The sequence below is a fragment of the Aythya marila genome, assembly GCF_965140915.1.
Source record: "Aythya marila genome assembly, chromosome: 3".
NCBI classification, from domain to species: domain Eukaryota; kingdom Metazoa; phylum Chordata; class Aves; order Anseriformes; family Anatidae; genus Aythya; species Aythya marila.
The window spans coordinates 17,668,289-17,694,508 of NC_139044.1; the positions used below are offsets into that span (position 1 = coordinate 17,668,289).

General features: G+C 37.1%; 1 protein-coding gene across 4 annotated transcripts in view; it reads left to right on the forward strand.

The window, feature by feature from the left end:
- CDC42BPA (CDC42 binding protein kinase alpha) overlaps positions 1–26,220 on the forward strand; it is a 151,846-nt gene that overhangs the window by 39,620 nt on the left and 86,006 nt on the right. For all 4 annotated transcript variants that reach the window (XM_082757476.1, XM_082757473.1, XM_082757474.1 and 1 more), the window contains exons 3-6: positions 3,244–3,335; positions 10,860–10,943; positions 12,454–12,549; positions 15,125–15,273. In XM_082757476.1, coding sequence (XP_082613602.1) covers positions 3,244–3,335; positions 10,860–10,943; positions 12,454–12,549; positions 15,125–15,273 — 421 coding nt within the window. The remainder of the gene's footprint in view (positions 1–3,243; positions 3,336–10,859; positions 10,944–12,453; positions 12,550–15,124; positions 15,274–26,220) is intronic.

Here is a 26,220-nt window from a genome sequence, read left to right on the forward strand (position 1 = left end):
GTTTAAAAATTAAATCCCTTGGTATTAAATATACTGTAAGTAATGCTAATAAGTGTCCTCAAAGTGCTGCAGACAGGCGCTATCACCAGTCACGGAAACTGCAGCTCTTTTGGAAAAAGAGCATTATTTTCTAACTGTTACCTTCATTATGAATCTGTTAACAGAAAGGGGGAGTTACCTGGGGTTGGGGTGTTGTGTACCCGTATAATTTAATAGAGCGGTGTTGCAGGGGCCCCTTTGAGCATATTGCATTTGGAAAACCCTTCTCTGACCAAGAGGTTTGCTGTCTTCGTGTGGCGTTGCCAAATCAGTTGCCTGTGAACCTCATAGTCTGGAAAGCCTGGAGTATGAAATTGCTGTCTGAAGAGCTGCCTTCCAAGACCCTCGCCTAGGCCAAACTTTCCGTGCGAGAGATGGCTGTTGCCACAAGAACAGCAGATGTTTGTACAGCAGACAAACAACATAGATGATAAAGCAAATTGACCTTTCTTTTTTGTTTTGGAACGAGCTATTTAGAGTACATTCCCAGAGCAGATCTTTTTTTTCCTCTTTCTTTTCTTTTCTTGGACTGTATCTTCCATCATAGAACTGCTTGACTATACATCGACATTTCTAATGCTACAGATGATTAAAATATATATATATGCTAGGGTTTACTAACATTTCCACTAACACCGATGCTACAAATCATTAAACTGTACCCAAACGTATTCTTGCCTGTTGTATTTTACTGAAGTAGTTTTAATGATGTTTATTTTTCCAGTGTCCCTATGGGAACCCTGGAAGAATCCAAAATGTAATAATTAAAGAATGACAGGCCTTTCCTTACAATATAAAGTGAGGAAGAGTTTTGTGGTTTAAATAGCTATGCTGTTGCTTGTTAACAAGATATTTTGCCTTGTATGCTATCCAGGCCTACAATGGTCCAAAAAACAAGTCGAAGTCAAGAACTACACGTTTGTTTTCAATCAGTTGTTTTTCAAGTTAAAAGACTTGAATAGGATGTTCTAATTTGTTCAGTTATATACATCAGTAGTGTTAATATTTGTATTAAATTACTTGGAACGGCACAGCTTTTGCTGTCCCAGTAAGGCAGTACATTTTGCTGTCACTTATTTTGCTTATTGCAAGAATTTTTATTTTTTATTTTTTTTTTTTTAATAAAAAAAAAGTCCTGCTTTTTTTTTTTTTTTTTTTTAAGTTTTAAAAAATTGGTTGAAAGTTTGGGATCTCAGTGAGTTTGAGAAAAATACTTTAGTTGAATGACATTTAAAAAGAATACCCTGCACTTTAATTGTACCATTAAATACATGGAATAAAACAACTATAAATTGAAGGTAAAAATATCACTAAAATAAGTGCAAATCTCAGTGTCTTATGGCTACATCATTACTACATGTATTTGGACCTAAAACCTACTTGTCTGTTCATTTATTTAGGCAAAAACTGATGTTCCTAGAGTTAAAACAAATGTAACTCATGTTAGATTTCTGGCATCTGAAGAATCTTAGAAAAATTGAACGGGTTAAGGCTGATAAGAAAAATAAAAATTAAAAATAAATGTTACTTCTTCAGGGCAAAAATATCAATTGTTGTTATCAGTGGGTTGTACGGTCAAATCATATGATAATCAAGAAAAAACTTGTTTCCAAATTCATTAGCTGCCTATGGAGAGGGTTTATCTGTAAATAGTTCAGCCTGCCATTTCTCCTTGTCAAGTCATTTCAAACCTACAATGACAAACTGGGTGCTTGGTCTTTCAGTTCATGGACTCTGGCAAGGTAATGCGTTTTTTGAGTTAAATTTTGTTTTCAACTTGTATTTGAATACAAACAGTGCTAAATTTATATATATATACACACACACACATATACATATACATATATACACACACATATATGTATATACATATATATATACATATATATATACAGTATGTGTGTGTATATATATACACACGTATATACACACACACAAGTATGTGTGTGTATATATATATACATATATACACATATACATATATATACACACACATACTGTCTTTTGCTTTATTTTAAAATAGTCTAAATCTCTCAATTTAAGAATATAAATTTAGTAAGTCAGCCTCATAAAGTTGTGTATTTACTGTAGTGGAATTGTTTGCAAGAGTTAAGAGGGAAGTACTGAACCCTTTGTGCTTCAGAGAAACAAAGCGTAGGGGAAAAGAATGCTATTATTTATAGGCACAATAACTGTAAAGAACTTCTTTTGCCTGAAACATAGTAAGTATTAAAACTTTGACTTTACAATGTATCATTCCATTTGGATGAGAGCATCCAACCTGGTGTTAAGTAATTCCTATATCATCTCTTAGCATGAGAATTAAGTTGAATGTTGTGTGTTTAATTCTCTTCCCACCCAAACCTTGGAAATGTGAACTTGAAATGTGGTGGTTTGAATTTCTTAATTTTTTTAATGCTATTCTTGTAATGGAGCATAAAATAAAAGTAAATTCTGGTTGTTGTTGTTCCCCTCTCACCCTCTGTGTTTTTTGTTTGTTTGTTTTGTTTTGTTTTTTCTTTTTATGGGGGGTGGGAGTTTGGATTTAGGAAGGGGATGTAGGGGGAACAGGTTCTTCTTTTTTATTTTGGGTTCTTTTATTCTTTTGATGAACCCACTTTATACAGGTAGGGTATTTTCCATTGAATGTGTTAATAATGTCCTCTGAGTACAACTGTTCTTGCTTCCAGTAGCAAAGAATTAACTCATAAGTGTCCTCTCTCTTGAAGAAGTGGTCTATAAAAAATAGTGCATGATTCATTAATGAGGCCAGTATTATCCTTCTGGTCATCTTGCATCAGCATTTTGATTTTATATCAAATACAATACTGTTTTGCTGTTTGTCAGAGAAAATCATATTGTCCAAAGTGAACTTCTCATTATATTATCCCTTCCTTTTGTGATCACAGATCACATAAAACACAAATGGCAGTAGATGTCTATGATCTCAAAAGACTGTATCATTGGACTTTTTTTTTTTTCCTTTTCTTTAAAGGTAAAATCAATTTTTTTTCTTACAGCAGTTTCATCTTAGTTCTACTGCCTGTTATTTCCATCTTTAAACTTTGTTACATTACATTAGAGAATATAGGTATATAAGCAAAATAGTCTGTTGTTTTCAGGACTCTGATTACATCTATTTTATGTTTCATTGTGTTTTTTTTTTTGTTTGTTTCTTAATGGTTGGTATTTTCCTTGTTTCAGCAAAACCGTTTACATCTAAAGTGAAACAGATGCGACTACATAAAGAAGACTTTGAGATCCTGAAGGTGATTGGGCGAGGAGCCTTTGGTGAGGTATGTATGTGAAAAATGAAGGATTTGAATATACTTGCTGATCTGCCTCACTGAGGAGAGACAGTTCGTAGCCACATAACAATGCACAAGTTTTACATTATTCAGGCATAAGGGATATTTTAGGCCAACCTAATGCTTGATGCAAGTTTATTTTGTTTTATACCTTCTCCGGCAGCCCTTTACAGCTCTTTTTAATCTCTTAACTTTTGAGAGAAGGCAAGTTCACATGGGCTAAAAGACCATATTTCAGCCATCTGATAAGTCATTTACTTGACTATAGTTCTTTGAGTCAGCAGATAGAGACCACTGAGTTACTGATGGTGTGAAGATCTAGTCTTTTCCAATCATCCCAATAACCGAATTGCCTGAAAGTAGTTTTCAAGAATTTGAATTGCCAGATACTGATACTGACATACTAGGAACACAGAGAAATATCTCTATTCTTGTTGCTTTGTTTCCTAAAATTAATGTTTGATTTTTTTCCTATATTTCTTGTAAGGATCTTACCAAATGTTAGGTTCTGTTTTAGTTGTCGCCTACTACTGTCAAACTATAAAAAAAAATAAATTGCTGCTTCTGATTAAACCATCTTTTATTTCAAGTTTCAAGCAAGGCTGTTCACCACTAAGTTTTATGGCCACCAGGGATGTCAGAATACACAGGCTGAGGAAACTGGAATGAATAAACCCTAGCTTTCTGCCCCCCTTCTTAAGTTATATTAAGAATGTGCTTTGTTCGTCACTTAAGTCACTATTTATACAGAAGGAGCAACGTAATGTGTAACAATGCCTAGAATTTTTTGATGGCCAAATGTGCTGCAAATGGGAATAATACGCAAAGCTTCTTCAGAAGTTATTCCTTATTGCCTCAAAAATTAAAAAAAAAAATCTGAGTGCTGAAATCCAAAGTACAAGGAAAAGTACAAGGAAAAGATTTATCAGTGCCTGGTAAAATCATGGAGAAGTTGGTTCTCGGACTCATTGAGGCGCACCTGGGGGACAAAGCAGTCATTGGTCCCAGCCAGCATGGGTTTGTGAAGGGTAGGTCCTGCCTAACTAACCTGATTTCCTTTTATGATAAGATCACCCGTATGGTGGACCAAGGGAAACCAGCTGATGTGATTTTTTTGGACTTCAGCAAGGCTTTTGACACGGTTTCCCATAGGATCCTACTGGACAAAATGTCCACCATACAGCTAAATAAAAACATCATACGATGGGTGAGCAATTGGCTAACGGGCAGGGCCCAAAGGGTTATGGTAAATGGAGCTGCGTCAGGCTGGCGGGCGGCCACCAGTGGGGTCCCTCAAGGCTCCATTTTAGGGCCGGTACTTTTCAATATTTTTATAAATGATCTGGATGTAGGAATAGAGGGTATTTTGAGCAAGTTTGCTGATGACACCAAACTTGGAGGAGTTGTGGACTCAAATGAGGGCGTAAAGGCCTTGCAGAGGGATCTGGACAGGTTGGAGAGCTGGGCGATCACCAACCGCATGAAGTTCAATAAGAGCAAGTGCCGGGTCCTGCACCTGGGACGGGGAAACCCTGGCTGCATGTACAGACTGGGCGATGAGACGCTGGAGAGCAGCCTAGAAGAGAGGGATCTGGGGGTCGTGGTAGACAGCAAGTTGAATATGAGCCAGCAGTGTGCCCTGGCAGCCAGGAGGGCCAATCGTATCCTGGGGTGCATCAAGAACGGCATCGCTAGTAGGTCAAGGGAGGTGATTGTCCCGCTCTACTCTGCGCTGGTGCGGCCTCACCTCGAGTACTGTGTGCAGTTCTGGGCACCACAGTATAAAAAGGACATGAAACTGTTGGAAAGTGTCCAGAGGAGGGCTACGAAGATGGTGAAAGGCCTTGAGGGGAAGACGTACGAGGAACGGCTGAGGTCACTGGGCCTGTTCAGCCTGGAGAAGAGGAGGCTGAGGGGAGACCTCATCGCAGTCTACAACTTCCTCGTAAGGGGTTGTCAAGAGGCAGGAGACCTTTTCTCCATTAACACTAGTGACAGGACCCGCGGGAACGGGGTTAAGCTGAGGCAGGGGAAATTTAGGCTGGACGTCAGGAGGGGGTTCTTCACAGAGAGGGTGGTTGCACACTGGAACAGGCTCCCCAGGGAAGTGGTCACTGCACCGAGCCTGTCTGAATTTAAGAAGAGATTGGACTGTGAACTTAGGCACATGGTCTGAACTTTTGGGTAGACCCGTGCGGTGTCGAGAGTTGGACTTGATGATCCTTAAGGGTCCCTTCCAACTCAGGATATTCTATGATTCTATGATTCTATGATTCTATGATTCTGAGCAATGTCTTAATTTCTTCTGGAATGGGAAATGTTTTTCAGACTGTTACATTTTCATTGATATAAAAGCATCTCTGGGGGCATTGATGGCAGATCAGGATGAGTTTTCAGGTTTGCTTATGTATTTGCTTAATGTGAAAGATTAGGCTTTACTAGACTGATTATGGAAGAACAAAATTCTGTAGGTAGTACTTAAGGAACAGGAATTTTTACTGTAATGTAGTATCCACTCATGGATAATCCATCTTCAGTCTTGACCTTTGCCACAGAGGAAATGCTGCATTCACTGTCTTGATGCAAATGTTTCTGCACAGATCAGTGACTTTCTCAGTGTTGCCATAGTAGTTGCAGCTCAGTTCATGCACAAATCATACAGGATGTAAGAAAAATCACTGTGTGAGTACTTTCTTGTCAGAAGAATCATGCATGAAACCTGCCTTATATTACACTTTCAAAAAGAGGTCCTTTTAGTCTGCTGAATCAGCATCAAACTCCAGAGCAGCTAATTCCCACACCCACCCACCCCTGTAGTACTTTCGAAGGAAGCTTCTTTGCGATGAATCATACCATCGATAGTGAGAGCGTAACTTGCCCCATCCTCTTCTGGGAACAGTCCACACAACGTGGTAGTTGGCTTTTAGGAACAGTGTTTCTTTGTAATGCCCTACCTGAGAAAGACAGCATGACCACTTAATCATCAAAATCTTCAGTAAGGGGAAAACTGAAATTCTTTCAATGAAAATATTTGACTTTATACGTTCTTAAAGTGGGATTTCTAAAATATTTGCAAGCATATATGTTAAGTCTACTGACTAGTTTAAATACAAGTTTAAAGTCCTACTTAGACATTTGTCTAGGAAAATAAATTCTGTATGAAATTAAGAGTTTTCTTTCCAAATAACTAGTAAGTATATAAGCAATGTTAAAAAAAGGACTGCCAAATGTTGCTGCTACTTTAGCCACCAAGCACCATAATGATATTAAGCTGCAAAATACTTATTATTCAGTAGATAATAGTAGTTTGCAGAGACAGATTAAGCAGAAGATGGTTTCTTTCCAACAAACTGTAAATGAGACCAAAGTTTATCTAGGTTTTTGGGAAGATTAATTTTCATCTCCTGAAGCAGCATAATTCTGAAATTCCATAACTATGAAGTTTTAGTGCAAGCTTTCATTGGCATAGTCTCAGACTTGTTTTGATTTTGATTTTATACTCCTCAGTATTTTTTAATTTGCATAGTTAATAAATATTTCCCTTTTTGTTTATGAAAGTCTGATGTAGACAAAAAAAACAGTTCAAGTATTGCTTATAACTGTAAGAGGTTCTTGGTTTTCCTTTTCCCTTGAAGTCCTTACCCTGCTTGCTGTCACTCTGAGAATGCTTCCTTTTCCCTTCCCTCTCCACGCATACACGTACCTATTTAAAATGTAGAGTAAAAGAGTGCTGCCTTTACATAACACAAATGTTTTCCTTGGGAGGAGGATTATCCCAGTGAAATTGATGATGTGGACATCAAGGGTTTTCATTTTGCTGGCTTCAGGCACATGGTTGGAAAAACTTTAACAGACAACCCTAAACAAGAAGACTTTAAACTTGGAAGTTGAAGGAGGCTGCTAGGAAAAATGAGGGACCACTGTTGATTCCAGTAGGCAACAGTTCTCATTGGTATGTCACTGCAGGATAAAAATGTGGCAGATTTAAGACTCTAAATAATATTGAATTTTTCAGTTCCTTCTATTTCTGCTTTAAAAAAAAATGTTCACTGCGTGGTTGTGCAAGCAAATATGAGTGTTTATGTTATTGATATTTTGAAGATGATGTTTGTAGCTTTGAGAACTAAGCATTCCTGAATTTTGGCATCTAGGTATGAACAGTAACACCTCCCCACCCCTTTCAATCCAGAGGTTGGTCATAAGAGCTAAGACTTTATAAGAAAAGCCAAAGGAGTGTTGTGCTCAGATTGCGTTAGTTATTCAACAGATAAGAGGCTGTTAGTTCACTGTATGTTACTTTGAAACTCAGAGCTTGTTTCTGGTGGGCTGGCTACTTTTGAAAAAGCAGTATTGCCCTTTCCCCCCCCACCCCTTTTCTTAACTGTCTTTCCCATCTTTTTCATCTTTCCCCCTGTGAGAAACACAGAGAACTGTTGGAAGAATGAGGAAAAAGCATCTGACTCAACCAAAATGTTTACATCAACACATACCAGTAATTTTTGTTGAGCTGCTCACAGGAAAATATAATTAAAAAAAGCAACAAACAAACAAAAAACACCACAACAAAGAAAAAACTAAGTCCAATTTTAATAAAATCCAGTAGCAAGGCACTTCAGGATAACTACATAGGAACGATCATCCTTTCTTCTGTCTTGACAACTTCACTGGGGAAGGGGAAAACAGCACTCGGTGTACTTGAGCATTCATACTCATAGCATAGAGACGTGTGTGTGTGCATGCATATGTAAACACTGCCTGGCTCTGTCATCATGTTTCAGAATTTTTTGCTGCAATTAGAAACCGCCTCAGATCGTTCACTGCTGAAGTGTCAGGTTTTTGTTTCACAGTCAAATCCTGAAATAAGCACTGTAAAATTTACTTCCACGAAGCCCTGAGACATGCAAAAAGATGCTGTGATTGCAGGAAAACGAGGCTGTTTTCATTGTGGTCTTGTGTGTGTGGGGTGGGGTAGGGGTGATGTGGGCTAGGGATGGATATGGAATAACACGAATGCCTCTGACAGACTAAAAGGCTGTTCCTGATTGTAAATGCAGCTGGTAAACACGAGTCTATTTTTGTCCTTTAGTCACTCTTCAGTTCTGGTAGACATTCACAGAAAGCACCAAGCCCTCAATTATTACAAAGCCTACTCTCCAGCTGTTAAGCAAAGGCAGCGCTGTGTCTCTTTCAGCTGTGTCCAATAAATGCTGTATAGGAGACTGCAAAATTAGGCAGCTGTGCAATTAGCGCATGTCATTAAGAAATCTGGGTGGGGGTCCAAAAAAAACACACCCCAACAACAACCAAAGAAACAGAGACCAAACAAAAGCGAAATGGCCTTTTACTGAGCATGTGAAGAGCAACAAATGAAGCCCTGAAGTTGGAGTAGAAATATTGTGTTCTGCTCACACGTCTGGCTGCCTGTCCTACAGTGGTAATGGTGGGGTTGGTAAAACTACACTCAGCAACAGCAATCTAGTCAACTCTTTGTCCAGTTTTTTTATTTATGTCCACAACAATGGCAAAATCCTTACAAGTGTTGAAGGCAGAATTACCCAGTAGCTTCATGTCCCAGACTGCATTATGCAGAAGCTGTCCCTGTCATCCAAGCGATGATACAATTCCAGTGCTGACTAGGTTCAATGGTAAGGTTTTCTCTTCCCGCTGTTTCTCATTTAAAAACACCAATACAGATACAGCTTGTTAGAGTTTTAGCTAGAAGAATAAAAGGAAACTCAAGTTTCAGATGGGCATTGTGGGTTATGTATTACCACGGAGGATTTCCTTCTATGGGAAATTGTGTTGCTTGGTCTTGGGATACCACGCGCAGAATAGTGGATGTTATTTATGAAAGAAAATGGCAGTCTAAGCAATCTCTTTTTGTGTTTCAAATTTTAAAGTACCTTCAAGGTCTGGACTTTAGCCTCAGTTTTTATGCATGAAGCAACCTCTAAAAATTTGGGTTCATAAACAGGGTTAAACACGTAGATCTCCTACCTTTCTGTCTTCTCCCCTTTTTTTATTCCTCCCCCTCACCCCACAGGCAGCAGTATCACCAGCAGGGCCGGTAATGTATTGCTGCACAAATGGGAAGCGACAGCTGCTTTGTCTGGGAATCTGTAGCTAAGTAAGAGCTACGCTTTTAGATACGCTGAAGTTTAGACATCTCAGTATTGCAATCCTTCAACGTGTACTTTTGCCATATGTGTGAAGCTGCTGCAGCTGATGACACATTTGAAGATGGTTGAAAGATGTTTGCATTACGCGTTCTTCAAACTGTCTGATCTTGTATTTTCTCTTATAGTTGTCTTCACACATGGCTAGTTTACTGATTGTGAAAGAGGCAGAAGGAACGTAGGAACCAACCTTAGTATTTTTTTTTTTTTTGTCACTGGCGTGCAGGATGAAGATGGTGATAATCTGGGTGACAGCATCCTGGTTTGTAACCGAGTGCACACAGAAATAAATGCATCTCCTTAAGCCTTAGGGATTATTTGAAAGGGAGGAGGCAGAATGGGTTAGTTGGTGAATGGTCATTAAAATGTAGTGTTTGGATAGTTGAACTTTTCCATCACTGGTATGGTAATACAATGGTCTGGTCTCATTTTGATCTGAGTGTGTGTCAGATTGATGGCCAATTTGTTTAAGACACTTAGCGTTCTGTACCCAGGGAATCCTGAACTGTGAAAACACATTTATGTAAAATTCTTCCCTTCCCCTTTTGTAAAAATATTCCATTTTAGCTTTTAAAATAAATTCACAAAACTATAATATTCTCAGAAAAAGACTATATCAGTACGCTTTGCTAATGCATTATTAGATGGGCCTACGGTATCTCATGTTTAACAAACAGTGAAGGGGAGTAAAGCTTGTGTTTCCTTACGTTTACTTTTCTAGAAATTGTGAATTTCAGCATTTCCCTGCCCCTGACAAGAGGCATGGTAAAAGGGTTCATTGCACTTCAAGTGGAAAAATATGAAGTAATACTTTACCATATATTTTAGTGCATTTTTTTTGAAAGAGTAGAAATTACCTCATAGCAAATCTACAGTAATAATTTGTGTCTAGAACCTAGAATAAATTGTTTCTTGGTTTTAGAAACTGACTACTAAGTTGTTGTCTTTTCTTGGTGGGTCTGTAAATTAAATTACTGTGTAATACTGGAAGGGTGAGTCCAAGAATATCAAGTATACAGCCAGTGACAGCTTCATACAGATGATAGAGCAAGAAATGTGATAGTAAGAAAATACCATTCATCTAGTCACCTAGAAAAATGATGCGTAGTGAAAGTGTGATACATAATGAAAGCTTAAAATAGACTTGGTGCTTTTGCAGAATAAATATCTCATACTGTTGTGATGTTACTCTGTCTGGATAGTGATGGTATGGTCACATGCATGGATAGTAAAGTTGTTTCCAAAACACTGAAGAAAAAAATAATTGCAAGGCTTCATTAAAAGAAAACAAAATGTCTTTTAATGTTTAGGCTTACCTTTTGTTCATCTTTTCCAGGTTGCAGTAGTAAAACTGAAAAATGCAGATAAGGTTTTTGCCATGAAGATACTTAACAAGTGGGAGATGCTGAAGAGAGCTGAAGTAAGATAACATTTTTTTCTATAATCACATCCCCTCTTACTCTAAGGAATTGTTACTTCTTTTTCCATGAGAAGACTCTGGGTATATTCGAATTGAGGAGGTGCTTCAGTACTTATTGACAATATGAAGATTAATATCAAAATAAGCTTAAAGCAGTTCATGGGAAGGGTTAAGTGGCATGGTGACTGGGTTTAGGTGGGGCTGAATGTTTTATACAGTACCCTGTTTCTGTAACTGGCCAAGAATTATGCACTATACAAGCAACCTTATAGTGTATTTATTTCAGTAGTCTTTAGCAAGTATATTTTCTGTGGTATAAGGAAATTAGTAAGCTTTAACTCACCATGTGTATTAGTTTGTCAGTATTTAGAATTTAGTCAAGGTCCAATTTTTTGATAGAAAAATTAGAGAGATAAAAGTTTCAAATTTGAGAGCATGCTTCATTAAAAAGTCCCATTTGCAAAAATCTGTGACAGAAAGTTCATTGCTAAAGCATAAATCTATTCTGTGTTCTGAAAAAACTCTTTGGCTGGTGCTGCTTTACTTTGGGTTCCTACTTGTATTGTGTGATTTCACCTTTCATTGAATTCACAGTACCTTTCCATGGATTCCTGTGGAAAGAAAAAAAAATGCAGTCTCACATGAGGATTGGTATATTTGTTTTAAATGGAACATGTATCTAACTCTTTAATTTATTTGAACTTCTTAATCTTTGCATGCTAAAAACAAACTACCTAAAGTAGACTCCTAAAACTAAAACTCAGTAAAATCAACAAAGTTGTTTGACCATGGTCTCTTCTTTAGTTTGGACAGTGCAAGCAGTATGTTGGCTGCCTCAGGGCTGCCTTCAATCCATTCTCTGCACAGCTTGTATTTGTGTTGGGGATTGCTCTGACCCAGGTGCAGGACCTCACACTTGGTCTTGTTGAACTTCACGAGGTTTGCATGGGCCCACCTCTCAAGCCTGTGAAGGTCTGTCTGGATGGCATCCTTTCCTTCCAGTGTGTGGACTGCACCACGCAGCTTGGAGTTGTAAGCAAACTTGCTGAAGCTGCGCTTGATCACACTGTCCATGTCACCAACAAAGATGGTAAATAGTGCCAGTCCTAATACCAACTCCTGAGGAGCTCCACTTGGACACTGAGCCGTTGACCCACAACTCTTAGAAGTGACCATCTAGCCTTACCCACTGAGTGGTCCATCCATTAAATCCATATTTCTCCAATTTAGAGAAAAGGGTATAATGTGGGTCAGTGTCAAGTGCTTTGCACAAGTCCAGGTAGATGATGTCTGTTGTCCTTCCCCTATAGTTCCCCTGGAACTCTTCTGATACCTAATTTTTCATAGATTTTAGCATGTTTGGAGATTGTAGGAAATGACTTTTTAACTGAGAGAGAGATTTGAATTTGTTTTCTAAACGTGATGTTAAAAATTAAATAGCCAGATTGCAAAACGTTTGCTTTTGTTTATTTTATTTAAAGCCTATAATAATTATTTTTCTCCCCTTCAGACAGCATGTTTTCGAGAAGAGAGAGATGTATTAGTGAATGGAGATAACCAGTGGATCACAACGTTACATTATGCATTCCAGGATGAAAACTATTTAGTGAGTGTTGCTCTTAAGTATATATGAATAGAAATTCAGATTCTTAGTTGTGGTATGAGAGACAAACATAGCTCATTAATTGTGTATTCTGAACCTTGTGAGCGCCTATAAGTTTGTGCATAAGATAATGAAGGATGGAGGGTGGTCACACACTTAAACTTTAGCAATTACTATCTCAGGAATGCAATTTTGTTTTCTAAACTGTTTTGCATTTATTGATAAGTTTCTGAATTTATTGATAAACTTGGATCTATCTGCACTTCCTTTTATAATTTGCACCTCTAGCTTAATTGGATTAATAAAAGCATGTTTACTGACATAAGCTTTCTATTTATGTGATTAACATTGCTGATTGGAGCTTTACAGTTAAAATATGGAATTGTCTGATTTTTGAAATAACAATTCATTTTGATTGGTCTTTGCTTTTTTGAAGATTTAAAACCACTAAGATGTAATAAAACAAGTGTTCTTCCAACAAGGAAGAATGCCACTAAGTCTTAAAAAGTAAGATTGGAAGCTGTAGCTGTAGATGAAAGTATCTCTTTAATATTCGATGTTGCTTATTTTTCAAGTATTTTGACAGACTTGCAAAAAGAAGATAATAAGAGAAAACATGTTGTTTTTCTGTGAAATCTTTCTCAACCAAAATATTTTCACTGTGTTATTAAAGTTCTGGTAATACTTATGCCCCTAAAGGTAAACAACTATACATTGATAGATTTTGTTTATTTGGTTTTTATTGCTTTGTGCTTTTGAATCTGTACTGTTAGTAAGTTCTAATGTTTTCTTAAAAATCTAACGTGTAGTCATATTTTTTTTTATTTATTACAATAAAAACGTGCTATCAGAATCACGGAGAATTGTAAATATTTTGGCCACTATATTGCTTTCTTTTCTGTCAGTTCCCATGCTTTTGGATATTCATGGATTTTGCTGGAGTTCATATAGAAACAGGGCTCTGCATTTATGAGCCTAGCTGTTGTCCTAAAAACCTCCCAACCTGTTTCATTCTTCATTAATTTGAACAGTAAATAAGATCTCATGTTTTACGTAATCTTGGTCTTAACTGTCAATAGTATTACAAAGAAAATATGATATATTCAGCAGCAGCCTGCTAGAATTTGTTGTAATCTTGCAGGTTTTCCTATTTTTGCTGAGCACTGAGCGGCTTCTGTTCTTTATCTTCTAATGAATCTCCTGTCTGCTAATAGGACATAGTCTTGCAACTTCTCTATATGCTTGCAACTTCTATATATGCTTTTTACTAAAAGAAAATTAAAATAAAATTAAAAAAAATAGTCTTACAAGTCCACACTTGTGGCCCTGGTCCCTGGCACTCCCCAGGGATAGGTTATATGCGGCTTCCTGCCATTTTATACCATCAGTTGTCTTTGCCCGGCTATCGCTGGGCCCTCTGGTGAGACTGTTTGCCTGCTGGCCAGCACCTACACAAATAAAACACATGAGGCACAGCCTGAGAGTGTTGGGGCTCAGAAATCCCCTCAGACTCTTCCTGGGACCTCACAAGCCTCGTGCTCTTCTCAGCACAGGAGCTGACTGCCGCTCGCGCTGCCATCACGCAGTTATTAGTGATGGCTTCCTGTGGCTGGCTGCCGTTCTGAACTGGCTGTGCAGTCAGCTCACTCCACTCGACTCTCACCAGGCCCTCTTGAGAGAACGATCTTATTTTAGTTTGTTATATTTTTTTTTCTCATTTACTTTTCCAGCTGCTGTTCCACAATTAAAATAAAAAAGATACTCATTGTGAGCTCCTACTTTTCTTTCCAGTCATTTTGACCATGTCTGTAAAGGACGTGGGGGTTCATTCTGTCATAATACAGTAAAACGGAGCAGATTGTGAGCTCTTTTAAGTCTTTGCATCTGATCCAATGGCAGACATGCTTCATTATATGCTTCATTAATAAAGCAGAAATCAAAAGTGTTTACTTCCATGATATCAGTTAGAGAAGGTGACGTCTTCCATCATATGTTGGCAGATCCTGTATTGTGTGCAGTGCCGATAGTATCTGAATTATGCTATAAGCCACTGGAATTCTCTCCCTTTTTGCTTTAATCTATGAGTAGTCTAAAAAAATTTTTACTTTCCAAAATCATTTATATAATAGGAAAAGAAGATGGTAAGTAGAAGGGAAGGGGAAACCTGGAATATTGTATTTCCTAAATGAGATCCCTAATTAACAGAGGTTATCATAGGTGTGTGCTTTAATCCTTTATGCCTTTTGCATTTAGTTGAAGGATACTGTTTTTAAAAGGGCATTTTGAGTATCTAAATATAACTGTTTGATGATGGGACAGTGAATGAAGCTGCTAATGTTTTGTCATGAGGCTGATTGTTTGGATACGTATAAATAAGAAAAAATACTCAAGTAGGTTAAATATTTAAATGAGGTTAAAACCGCTACTCTTCTTGGAACATCTGAGCATCTCAGCATTTGTAATGTCCATGATAATTTTTGCAATAAGTTATCTTTTATGTTTCAATTAGTTTTTAAGTCCTAAAATCACTCAATATGTTTTTCTTCCCATTTGTTTTCTCATCATTTCCACTCCGTAGTACCTGGTTATGGATTACTATGTTGGAGGAGACCTGCTTACATTGCTCAGCAAGTTTGAAGACAGACTACCTGAAGATATGGCTCGTTTCTATTTGGCTGAAATGGTGATAGCTATTGATTCTGTTCATCAGCTGCATTATGTCCACAGGTAAGCAATTTGAGCTCCAGATTCCTGTTAGAATTAGGGAGAGTTACTTGGAATGGTAATTCCTATTAAAAAGTTAATGCTAGTAACAAGTATTTGCCATGATAGTAAGCATGGTGGAACATATCTGCCTCCATCTTGTGGTTGTTGAGTATTGTTGATAACCTTGTACCATCTGATCAAAGACATGAATGAGGACATTTATGAATATCCAAATGTGTTTGCTAAATCTTATGCATTGGCACGTGTTAGAGTAAATGATCCATCATTTATAACAGCAAGACTAGAAACCTCTTCCTGAAACGTGACCATTTTTGAACAGGTTTATTTAAGGGTCAGGTTCTATTTCTTAGTTAAATTGGTTCAATCTATAAAAAAGTTGAAAACACACCAACACACCATTGTGTGTTCTGCTGTGGATTCTCCCCTCTCTTCTCCCCCCTCCCTCCCCCCACCATTTTCTTTTGGACTTGATCAAATTATCTTTAAAACAAAGTGATAACATTTTTCTAAATAGGTACTTAAATTGTGGTACTTTATATTTACATTGGTATATCAGAAAATAATATATTGTGTTCAAAGGAAAATGTTATGTTATTTGTGTCTAGCATATTTGGAGGCCATAATTGCTTTTTCCATAAGGCTCGCATCATCTTTTCTTTAGTGTGTCATCTCTGCAGAATTCTGTGGTGATTCTTGTGTGCAGAGCAAAGATTACCTTATAAGAGGCTAAAATTTTAAATATACTCTGAATAAATTTATTTTGTTCTGGCAGAAACCAGGAGAATAACTCACAATTGTTTAAGCTGGTTCATTAACCAGGCAGAATGAACTCTTCTGATATGTCCATTTATTCTCCTTAATCAGAGTCTGTACTGGCCATTCCTTCTTTTCCTGTTCTCATTTGTCTGATTGGTGTTACTTTGTGTTGTTTTTTTTTTGGTGTGTGTGTTTTGTTAGTTTGTTTTTGTCCAAAAGATGTATTGTAGTTGACTTTGGTTTGTTACTGAGTTGTGTTTTCTCTCCTTTGAGATTGTGGCTTTTCATGAAAGAGCTATAATTAGAATGCTTTAATATGGGATGGTGCTAAACTGCAAATTGCTCTGCTGGAATATTTTGAAGTCTGCTAGTTCTGTTGAAGAACTGGTGACCTGATAAAGAGTTCTTTGTGATAATGCCTTGTGGAAAAGCCTAAGCAGAATATTTTCCCTCAAGTTTTTCTTGAATCTTGAACATTTCAAATGTATATTTCTGATAAACCGTTTCTTCAGTTAGAACCTAATGTGAAAGGCTTTTGTATTCAATTTTATTTTGCATCTAGCTTTTAAAATGTGTCTGTGGGTGAACTGTTGAGATACTGTCTCTTCTGTTACCAGGTGAAGTGTACCCCGTGTACTACGTACATAGACTGCTATATTTTGTACCTGTGGTAGATATGATACTTCCATCCTCAAATAGTTAATGTCCTCAAGGTGAAATAGGTGTTGGTGTAAAGTTCTGATAGAGTGTTAAGAAGCATTGTGGTTCAAAACAACATACTATTATGCCTGCATATTTATTACTATTGAATGTTTCACAAAAAAAAAGTCCCTATGAATTCTCAGTCCTTTGTTGCTTGATTTGCAGCTTTGCCAGTGAGGTTCCCATATTTATAAACCAAAAAAATGCCCCTTCAGCACTTGGCACAGGCAGTTGGCATGTTTCATCACTAATACCGTTGTAACACAATGCCTGTTTAAAAGGGAATGTTTTGCAAAAATAAAAAATGTAAAGGGGATTTGAGTATATGTTAGATGATCAGCCTTTGAAATGTGACACATTGCGCTATTAGTAGGATGTTTGCAACTGTTAAAGCAAATGAAAAGAAAAGAAAAGAAAACATCTAAATTTCACAAATGCTATTGTAGTGAAAGTTTAGGTGTGGTGGCCACAGCCTTCTTGGGAGCCTGTTGCACACAGAGAAGGACATAGGAGAAGTAGAAGGAAAACACTATTAAAAACAAGGGATAATGGTAGTAGTGGTAATTGTAATGAGTAGTCAATATACATCAGGATTTGAGCTGAATTGGAGGTAATGAACTTTTCTTTCAAGTGATTTTTTTTTCCTTTCATACAGTGAGAGAGGCTGTTTTGTTTTCTGTAGTGTTCCAGTTCTTTCAGGATAGATTTTTCACGTTAGCCATACGCTGTTGTACTTCGATTATAGTTTTCCTTTACTCTGAATACTTTAATAGCTTTAAAAAATGTATTTCTGCTTATGCAGTGTGCAACCTTTTGCTCTGTTCAGTTGTTAAACGCTTCTTTGTTTCAGGTTGTTTTGTCAGGGAGCAGTACTGAATGCAGTGGTAGTTGGTGTGCAGACTGCTCTGATGTCACATGCTGCAAGATACTTTTCTTTCCTAAAACACACTGACCAAACCTCAAATGCAAGCAACCTCAGCATTATGAAACAAAATTGCTTCAATTGTGTTTCAGGTTTTGGAGTTGTAAATTTGAATGCCATTTCTGCACTAGCTCTGTGGGATTACGCGATGAATTGACAATGGAAAGGAGATGAAAATCTACGTATTAGTGGAATTGCACAGAAAAATTGCTTTTGAAGCTGTCTCCTGATACCTAATGAACCAAGGGGAAAAGTAGCTAGCTGAAAATAACATCAGCACTGGGATGTTCTTTTTTTTTTTTTTTTTTTTTTACTCTGGTTTTTAAATAAATAGTTTAAATAAATCATAATGTTTTTGAGATAAAGTCAATCGTAACATGAAACATTGATAATTATTAATTTCTGATCAATTAATTTCTGCGAGCAGATCATGTAGTAATTTACTTGATAGTTAAACGATGGCTTAGGATGTTAAAACAACGTTTTCTTTAATGTATTTCTTAGCTTTTCCTGTTGTGATAAATTCACCAGTATTGACATTGCCATAGGACATTGACAGCTCCAAGACTAGTTGTAGAAAGTAACCGCATCCAAGTATATGTGCAGGTGTTCACAACAAGATTGAAAGAACTTCAGTGTAGCTCTCACAAGTGCAGGACTTCCTTGGGAGTTTCTTTGATAGGTTTCTAACTATCCCTGATACCTTAAATAACTAAGCTGAAATAATGAAATCATGCCTGCTTGTAGGCCAAGGTTAAATATTATCTTGTGCTAGTTTTCTGCAAATTGTAGTGTTGTACAAGGTAATAAGTTACTTTTATTTGGAATCAACATCAATTTGTCTTTTATTTTTACAGATTTGTAGCACCATATTTTGATTTTCATCTGGAAAAAAAAAACAAAAACAAAAACAAACACACCTCAAACTCTACATGCATTAACACTAATTTCAGCTTCAAGGTTTTGTTGTTACTAGGAATGCTTAATTCCTTATGGTATATGTTAAAAGTTTTTATATTTGCATGCACTATCAAATATCCAGATGAATGTTGAAGTAAAACTCTCTCAGCTAGGTAGTTACTCTTACTTTAGGCATATGGACTTACTTCAAATGGAATATTTTTTTCCTACAATGGAGATTTTTTTTTTAAACTCAATTCTTATTTGAATGGCAAGGCAGGTTTTCTCTCTGTTTATTTAAAAGTGGAAATCAAGATGGTAAATGCTTATTCTTTCCTAAATCTTTTTAAGTATAAAAGACTTTAGAAGGCTTGGCTGCTACTGGAAGTAATTTTCTAGTTTTCTAGTTGTTACTGTCTTTTAGTGGGAAGTATTTTAGCATCCTAAGTCACCAGAAATTTATTTTTCTTTTCTTTCCATTTTTTTTGTATCAATATCTGAAATATGTCAGGCTTCACTGGAACATTTGAGCTCTTAAAATGTAGAGCAACTGAATTCTCCGTGGAAGTGACATCCTTTCTGGAAAACACTGAACATAAGGGGATAAATGCAGTAGGGGGGTAAAAGTACTGTCTATTCCCTATCAAGCCAGCCTTTGTTTTACTTCTAACAAGTTACTGTGTGTCGTCGCTAAAATTCATCTTAGGGACATTCTTGAAATATTTACTATAGTTAGCTGAAATCCAGGATTTTGGGGGGGATGCATTTCACATTCAACTATAAGTTTCAGTGCCAGCATATCCATTTTTGAGCTGCTGAATGAGTGGTTTTCTGTGTTTTGGGTGTATCCCATCTTTCCCGATCAGTCATTTGCTGAAGTGGAAAATGTGGAGATGGAAAGCACGTCTATGGAGTTAGCTGCATTGCGCATTTGGTCGGAGTTGAGTTGGCACAGCGATGTGCCAAGCGTTCTGGCCTTGGTAAAGTGAGCACTAATTGTGGGTTTGAAAGAGAGCACCAACGTATTTTAAGTGTTTACCAAACTTTGCAGCAGACATAATGTCAAACACACCCATGAAGATGTCCTTACAAAGTGCTGAGAAAGCTAGGAAAATAAGGAAAAGCTAGAAAAATAAGGAAAAAATAACATCAGAGTATTTTGATAGTCTACTTAGAATGCATTGCTTTGAATTTTTGCAGTTCAGTTTTGGATGGAAAACTGCAGGACAGAAAGTTATTTTAGTAAGTATTTGGTAAGCTCATGCTCCTTTGTAAGGTATTTGCTTACAGAGGTAGGAGAGCTCCACGAGTCTGGGCTGTTTCCTCTCCATTTCTTCACCAAGGAGGGGCTGGAAACAAAGGCCATCTCCACAGACTATTGGGCTTTCATTTTGTCCCATGACACTCCAAAAATCCCGTAGTACCCCTTCAGGGTAGCACCCAGTCTGTGGTGAGGACTGTGAGGCTAATGTTATTTGACTGGAATGTATTGGTAGGACTTCCTGAGGAGACTGTGATGAACGAGAAGTATTTGAAGTAAAAGACCTGTGTATGTGCAAAGGGCTAGTGGGTCAGGCTGCATGTGCTATCACGTAGAAGTTAAACAGTTTCTTAGTTTTGTGTCTAATGGGATTAATTGAAGTGAAATCTGTGTAATGGACGCATGTGCTAGTGTAGGCCTGCATTCTGTGTTACTCGAGTGGAAGGAATTTAGAAACCAGGCCTTAAGTGGTAGTAGTCCTGAGTGATCCTTTCAGCAGAGGCACTTCTACAAACCTTCAGCTTTTTTTCTCCTGTTGTTCCATTCTCCCCAAGCCCCAAGTTCCTGCTCTGCTGAAACAAAGGGCTGTGGGGCTGTGCAGTGTGCTGAATGAGGACATCAGTCCAAGCTGTAAGTAACATTGCATTGTAATCTGGGTCAATCCTCCGCTCTCTCTGATAGAGAAAGAGAATAGGAGAGAATCATTTTAAGCTGGACTTGCCAGTAAAACCTGTGATAACACAACAACTCTTTTTTTCTGCGCAATCAATGAGTGCTACTTGAGATATCTGAAGATTTGTTGAATTTTAAGATTTAAAAAATAAAAATAAAAAAGGACACATAAAGATCCTGGAGCTAGAGTATCTTAAAGGTAGTTATTTTAAATGTACATAGCCACAGAACCCCCAGAAATAAACCCTTCCCCTTCCATGTGTGATATTTACCTGCTAAGGAAGGACATTTGTGGTTATTACCACTTGAGGAAGGCCAGTAATGCAAGGAGCTTATCCCTCTGTTGTTGTTGTTTTTTATTTCTGTTTTGTTTTGTTTTTCTGATGAGTGCCCATAGGTCTTTTAGCTTGACAATTATGCCTTTATTAGAGGAAAAGACTCATGCAAAAATAAGAAATGTTTAGATGAAGATTTTTTCTTTTTTTTTTTAACGTAGATTAGTATATCTTCTGGTTGCAGTTGCTTCAAAGTCAAAGTGTATAAAACCCTGCTAAAAGTGAAAATGAGAGAGATGGACAGAAAAAGTTGGATTGAAAACGGTCCTTTTTAACTTTGTGTCTTAGTGGGAAAATTCTTAAAGCCAAATTTCTTCCACTGAATTACTCCATATTAAAAAGCAAACAAACAAAACCTGAAAACCTTGCCTTCCAAGTAGTAATGTTTATAGCAAGGCTCAGTGATTACCAAGTGGTGGAACTTCCCAAGAGATACTGCTTACTACCTTCAGCATAAAAATTTATTTGACCTTTGTGGTATTTGCAGAAGAAAACTGTCTCCAATAGAATTAACGTAGCTCTAATTTGAGGTCTGTTCCAGTGTCTTACAAAGTTGGAGGTGTTTTCAGAATTTGATAAACTTCTTTTGAAGGCAAAGATTCCTGTTGGTAAGCTGTACATGTAGAGAGAGAGAAAAAAGCTGTAATTTTACACTCATTCTTTTCTGAGTATTTCTGACCTAGAAATATTTTCTACACCTACATGCTGTGATATCCAGAATCAACAGCAGGAAAGTAGGACAAAAACATTTTTCTTGATTCTGAATTTTTAGTCCTGGTGACTGTGGTTTGGAGGGTGTAATTAATTCATTGCTTGGTGACTTAGGATATAGATTTAGTGACTAATGCTGTCAGTTACTTTGTCCTTGCTTAGAAAACTAAGAATGATGCAGGCAGAAATGACGATGGCAGTTGTGTGATGAAGGGAGTCTTCCTTATTCTCAAGTCTTTTGTTTTATTAGAAGTAGACTAACTGCCTCATCTTTTGTATTCTACAAACTTTCTATTTTGTTTTTGTCTCTTTTTGTGAGCACGGTATTTATTTCATACTATCTCCTTTCACAGTGCCTTGAATTTTCATTTACTAATACTCTATGCGGTATCCTTCTTTACCTTTTCTTCTTAGTAAATGAAAATATCCTTGCGTGAAGTCTGATTCCTGAAATGGCATTTAAGGAAGAATTGGTCCAAATAACCTTATGTACATTGATGCTGTTCTACAGTAAGCGTTTCCCTGATGGTACATTTTCAGAAGAGCTGTTCTTTTGTTAGAAGATTCTACCCCAAGCTCCTTCGCAATAATGACAAACTGTTACTAGCTTTTAACTTCTTACTTGAGGAAAAAATAGGTCACTTAAGATCCTGCAAATTAGAACACTGTTTACGAAGCAAATGCTTGAGTGTGGTCATGCTTCGTTCAGTTGTGGACGGCTTCATGGCTGGGGTTAGGGAAGCAGGAACGTGTGGAGTTTTATCTGAAAAGTTGTATAAAAACCTTTATTGATTCAGGTGCTGTGATGTTCATGCTGTTCAGGATTTCTTTATTAGCTCTTGGGGGATATCCTTAACATTTCCACATGCAGTAGGAAATAGTGGTATTACTGCCATTGTAACTCACTGATTTTCAATAAATTCAATTCAATTTCAGTAAATCAGCATGACCTGCTGAGTTCCAGCACTAAACCGTCTCCCTTAGTGCCATGTCCACACCTCTCTTCAATACCTCCAGGGGTGGGGACTTCTTCGCTTCCTTGGGCAGCCCATTCCAATACCTGGCTACCCTCTCTGTGAAGAAATTCTTCCTAATGTGCGATCTAACCCTCCCTGCCACAATTTGAGACTGTTTCCCTGTGTTTCCATTCAAATATCAATGTGTTTGTTTGTTGTTGTTGTTTTTTTTAAATTATTATTATATAGAAGAAATTAAATGTCAGGCATTTACTACTACACTATAGCAGGACTACTACACGTCCTAGTACTATGTAGGCTGTATACTCTTCAGCTCCAGACACATGAGAAGAAAGAAGATAATTTAGGTAGACATTTTAGGCAGCTTTTTCATATATTGAAGGAATCAAATATCCAGTTTATATTTTTTGTAACAGATCATCTGAAGTTGAGTACTAAAATTTCAATATTTAAACAGCATCCTTTGCTTTCCAATATTTTTCTTTAAATCTGTGAAAACAACAAAAAAAATAGCATTAGGCATGGATGTAACTCTGCGAACTTTTGCAGGAAGTATTGTTTTCTCAGAATGTTTTGGTAATGATGTTGATAATGTTGAGAACTGTGGAAAAACTTTTCTGTTGTTAAAATAGACACCCTGCTGGAAGCTGTGTGGCTGGTGACATGAGAAAACCCCTTTCTGCTTAGAGCTGAGGCACAGGCACCAATTAGGAATGATCTTTGACTCCATGCTTTTGAAAGTAAGAAAAGTCTTCCAGGATGTTTGGTTTGTAATTATTAAGATGTGTTGTTTTATACTCAGACTTGTACCTGAAGCAGTTCAGATACATCACATATGTCCGAGGAAGGCTTTTGATTAGCTCTGCTTATGTGCAGTTTTAATAAGTTTAAGTCCTGAACTGCTGTTCCCTGTTCTAAAGAATTTGTGCTTCAATTTGTTTTCCAGAGAGAGGAAAGCAGTGCCTGAGTCTCAGCCAGAGAAGAATGATTAATACAGACATTAATCAAGTCCCATAAGTTAAAATATCAATCCACTCTATAAAAAACAAATGTCAAAACTAGCTAAACCTACTTGTGTATTTCAGAACTGGCATGAACTTTCTGTAACGTTACATATAAACAAGGACTTACTGCCATTCTCCTTGCTAGCCCATAGGTGCACAGTAGACATCTAACTCCACTTAAAAGACAAGCAACAGTGAGATTAACTGCAGGTTAAGTGTCTGAAAATAGCAACTTTGATCCTCAAGTGACTAGCTATTTAAGTGGAGGAGGATATGAGAAGGTAAACAAGCATTAGAGTGAGGGAAGCAAAAAAGGGTTGAAAATACAAGTGACTTCTGAGAGTTGTGGTGGTGTGTTTTTTTTCTTTTTAGTAGTTTTGAGTATTCCTGAATAGCTGTCAGTTTGAAGTCGATATTCTCTGACTTCCTTTTAAAAATATGAATTCAACCACAGCTTTCATTTAGTAGCAGCAGTTATTTATTTGAATATCTTTAATATGACACGTGTAATTTAGGTGTATCAAATCAATAATGTTTTAATCTAATAATGAAAAGAAAATCAGCTGTGCTATGAAGTGCATCGTCTCCTACTATATTTTCTCACTGTAACTTCTGAATACATACTCTGTTGATCTACAGATGACGGACAGTGAGTCAGTTTCCATAGTTATCACTGAGCTGCAGGCTTCTGATTTTCCTTTGTGCTCCAGCAAATTTGGTTCAATCTTTTATCACTTCACCATTCAGCTGGCTGCACAGGATGCTTCTTTTCAGCATTTTAAAGTCTTCAGATTTTTTCTGTCAAACTTCTGACTTAAGCAGTTAGTGGCTTTTATGGCACTGAATATGAAAAAACACGGTAGAAAAAATATTAATCAAATTGTTATTAAAATAATTTTGTCGACAGTCTGGGTAGGAATTTAAAACACATCTCTCCAGTGGGTCACAGCCTCTCATTTACTGTTTTATGCCCTCTATTCATTCTGCTTCCATATGTGTTTGTTCTGTAGAGCAAAGAAAAATTAGGGAATTGGTCTTTCTAAGGGAAAAAATAAACACAACAATTTATTTAGTCGTGAAACTTGGGGTGCAGGTGCATTATGCCACTACCACTCAGTGCAAGGAACATTCTGAAGGGAAAACAACTGACCCAGCATGGGAGTTGCTTGAGATAACAGAAAGGCAATCCCATTTTGCTTGATCTACCCTAGTCAGATGAATCTTTGCCTCAGTCTCATACAAAAGAGATTGAGAAGAAGTGTGAGAAGCAGACAGGGTGGAACAGACCATGAGTGTGAGGAGATAAAGTGAAATCTAAATCATAAAGATCTGTTACTTTGGATGCAGTTTTATTGTCAAAATGAAAGCACCCACACTGTCTCAAATTAGCAAAATAAGAGAAAAAAAATCAAGAAGTGGTAAAATTGTTTTTCAGACTGGCACAGGAGACTTCTAGGGAGTGAGTCTTCTGTTCCTACTTCAGGATCCCCCTGGGAAAAAAATAAAACTGCACACTTTTCTCATTTAATTAGCTCTGCAGAGCTGGAAGACTCGTGTCAAATAATGTAAAAAATACTCTGTATCACCTGTCAGGGTAGGACTTTTGAGTGAGAAGATTCCTTACCAGTCTCTCTTTTCTTCTTTCCACACACAACGTTTAAGATTGCATTCACATGTGCTCTTCACTCTCTTTATCTGTACTTAAAAACAAGTCACTTCACATTTCTTGTATTTAACTGCAGCATGTTTTGTTGTTTTTAACAACTTGTAAGTAGAATTCCTCAAACAGTTTATTTTTTACAGATAACTAGAAGGTAATAAATATAGTGCCATACTTGCAATACAGTAAAGAACATAAGGAAGTTGTGGGGGAGCAATAGGAATTATTATTTCAGCAGTAGTAGCTTCGTTGCTCCACACTGTTCTACTTTTTACTTGCTCACTCAGAAGGAATCTTCTTTCCTGTTAGCACTTAACCTATATACTGTTAATTTAGGGCACGGTTAAGTAGAAGACGTGTTTGGAAAAGCCATGTTTTGTCTTTTATTTTTTTATGGCTTTTCCTCTCACCCCCCTTTTTTTCTAGGTAGCTATTTTGAACACCACTGGCTTGTGTTGAGAAAGAGGAATCGTGGGTATGTCTTTAACTACTGAGCAAATCCTTATTGGATGAAGAAAGAGGAAAACAAAAGGTCTGTGCAGCACATTCAAATAGTTGCATAGTGGTGGTGTTTTCTGAAACATCCTTCTTTTTGCTAGGCAGTCCTTCAAAAATTTGTGAAATATGTGAAATCTAAAGCCATAGTGGCCTGGGGTAAGAGCAGTAAAATGTATAGCATATAACTGCTTCTTCACATACTTCTAACAGCAATGGCAAATGTTTGATTTATATATGTATTCTTTCAGGATGGAATTGGTTTTCTTCTCATTGTAAAACAAAGTGTTTTTTTTAGCATCCAGGGTTTACGTTGCATAATTCAAGGCTAAGAAACAGTTACTCCCCTTTAATATGTTTTTATAGCTTCGTTGCAATTTTTATTGCTGATCAAGTAAATGGAGAGGAGAGGGATCAGATCAACCTTATATTAAGGCTGTATATTCTTCCTTTGGGAAAATGAAAGGCATTTGGTGATCTCAAAACTCATTTCTGTACAGACCTCCCTTTACCCCATTTTCCATAATTCTTGATGTATTTATACCTGTGTGT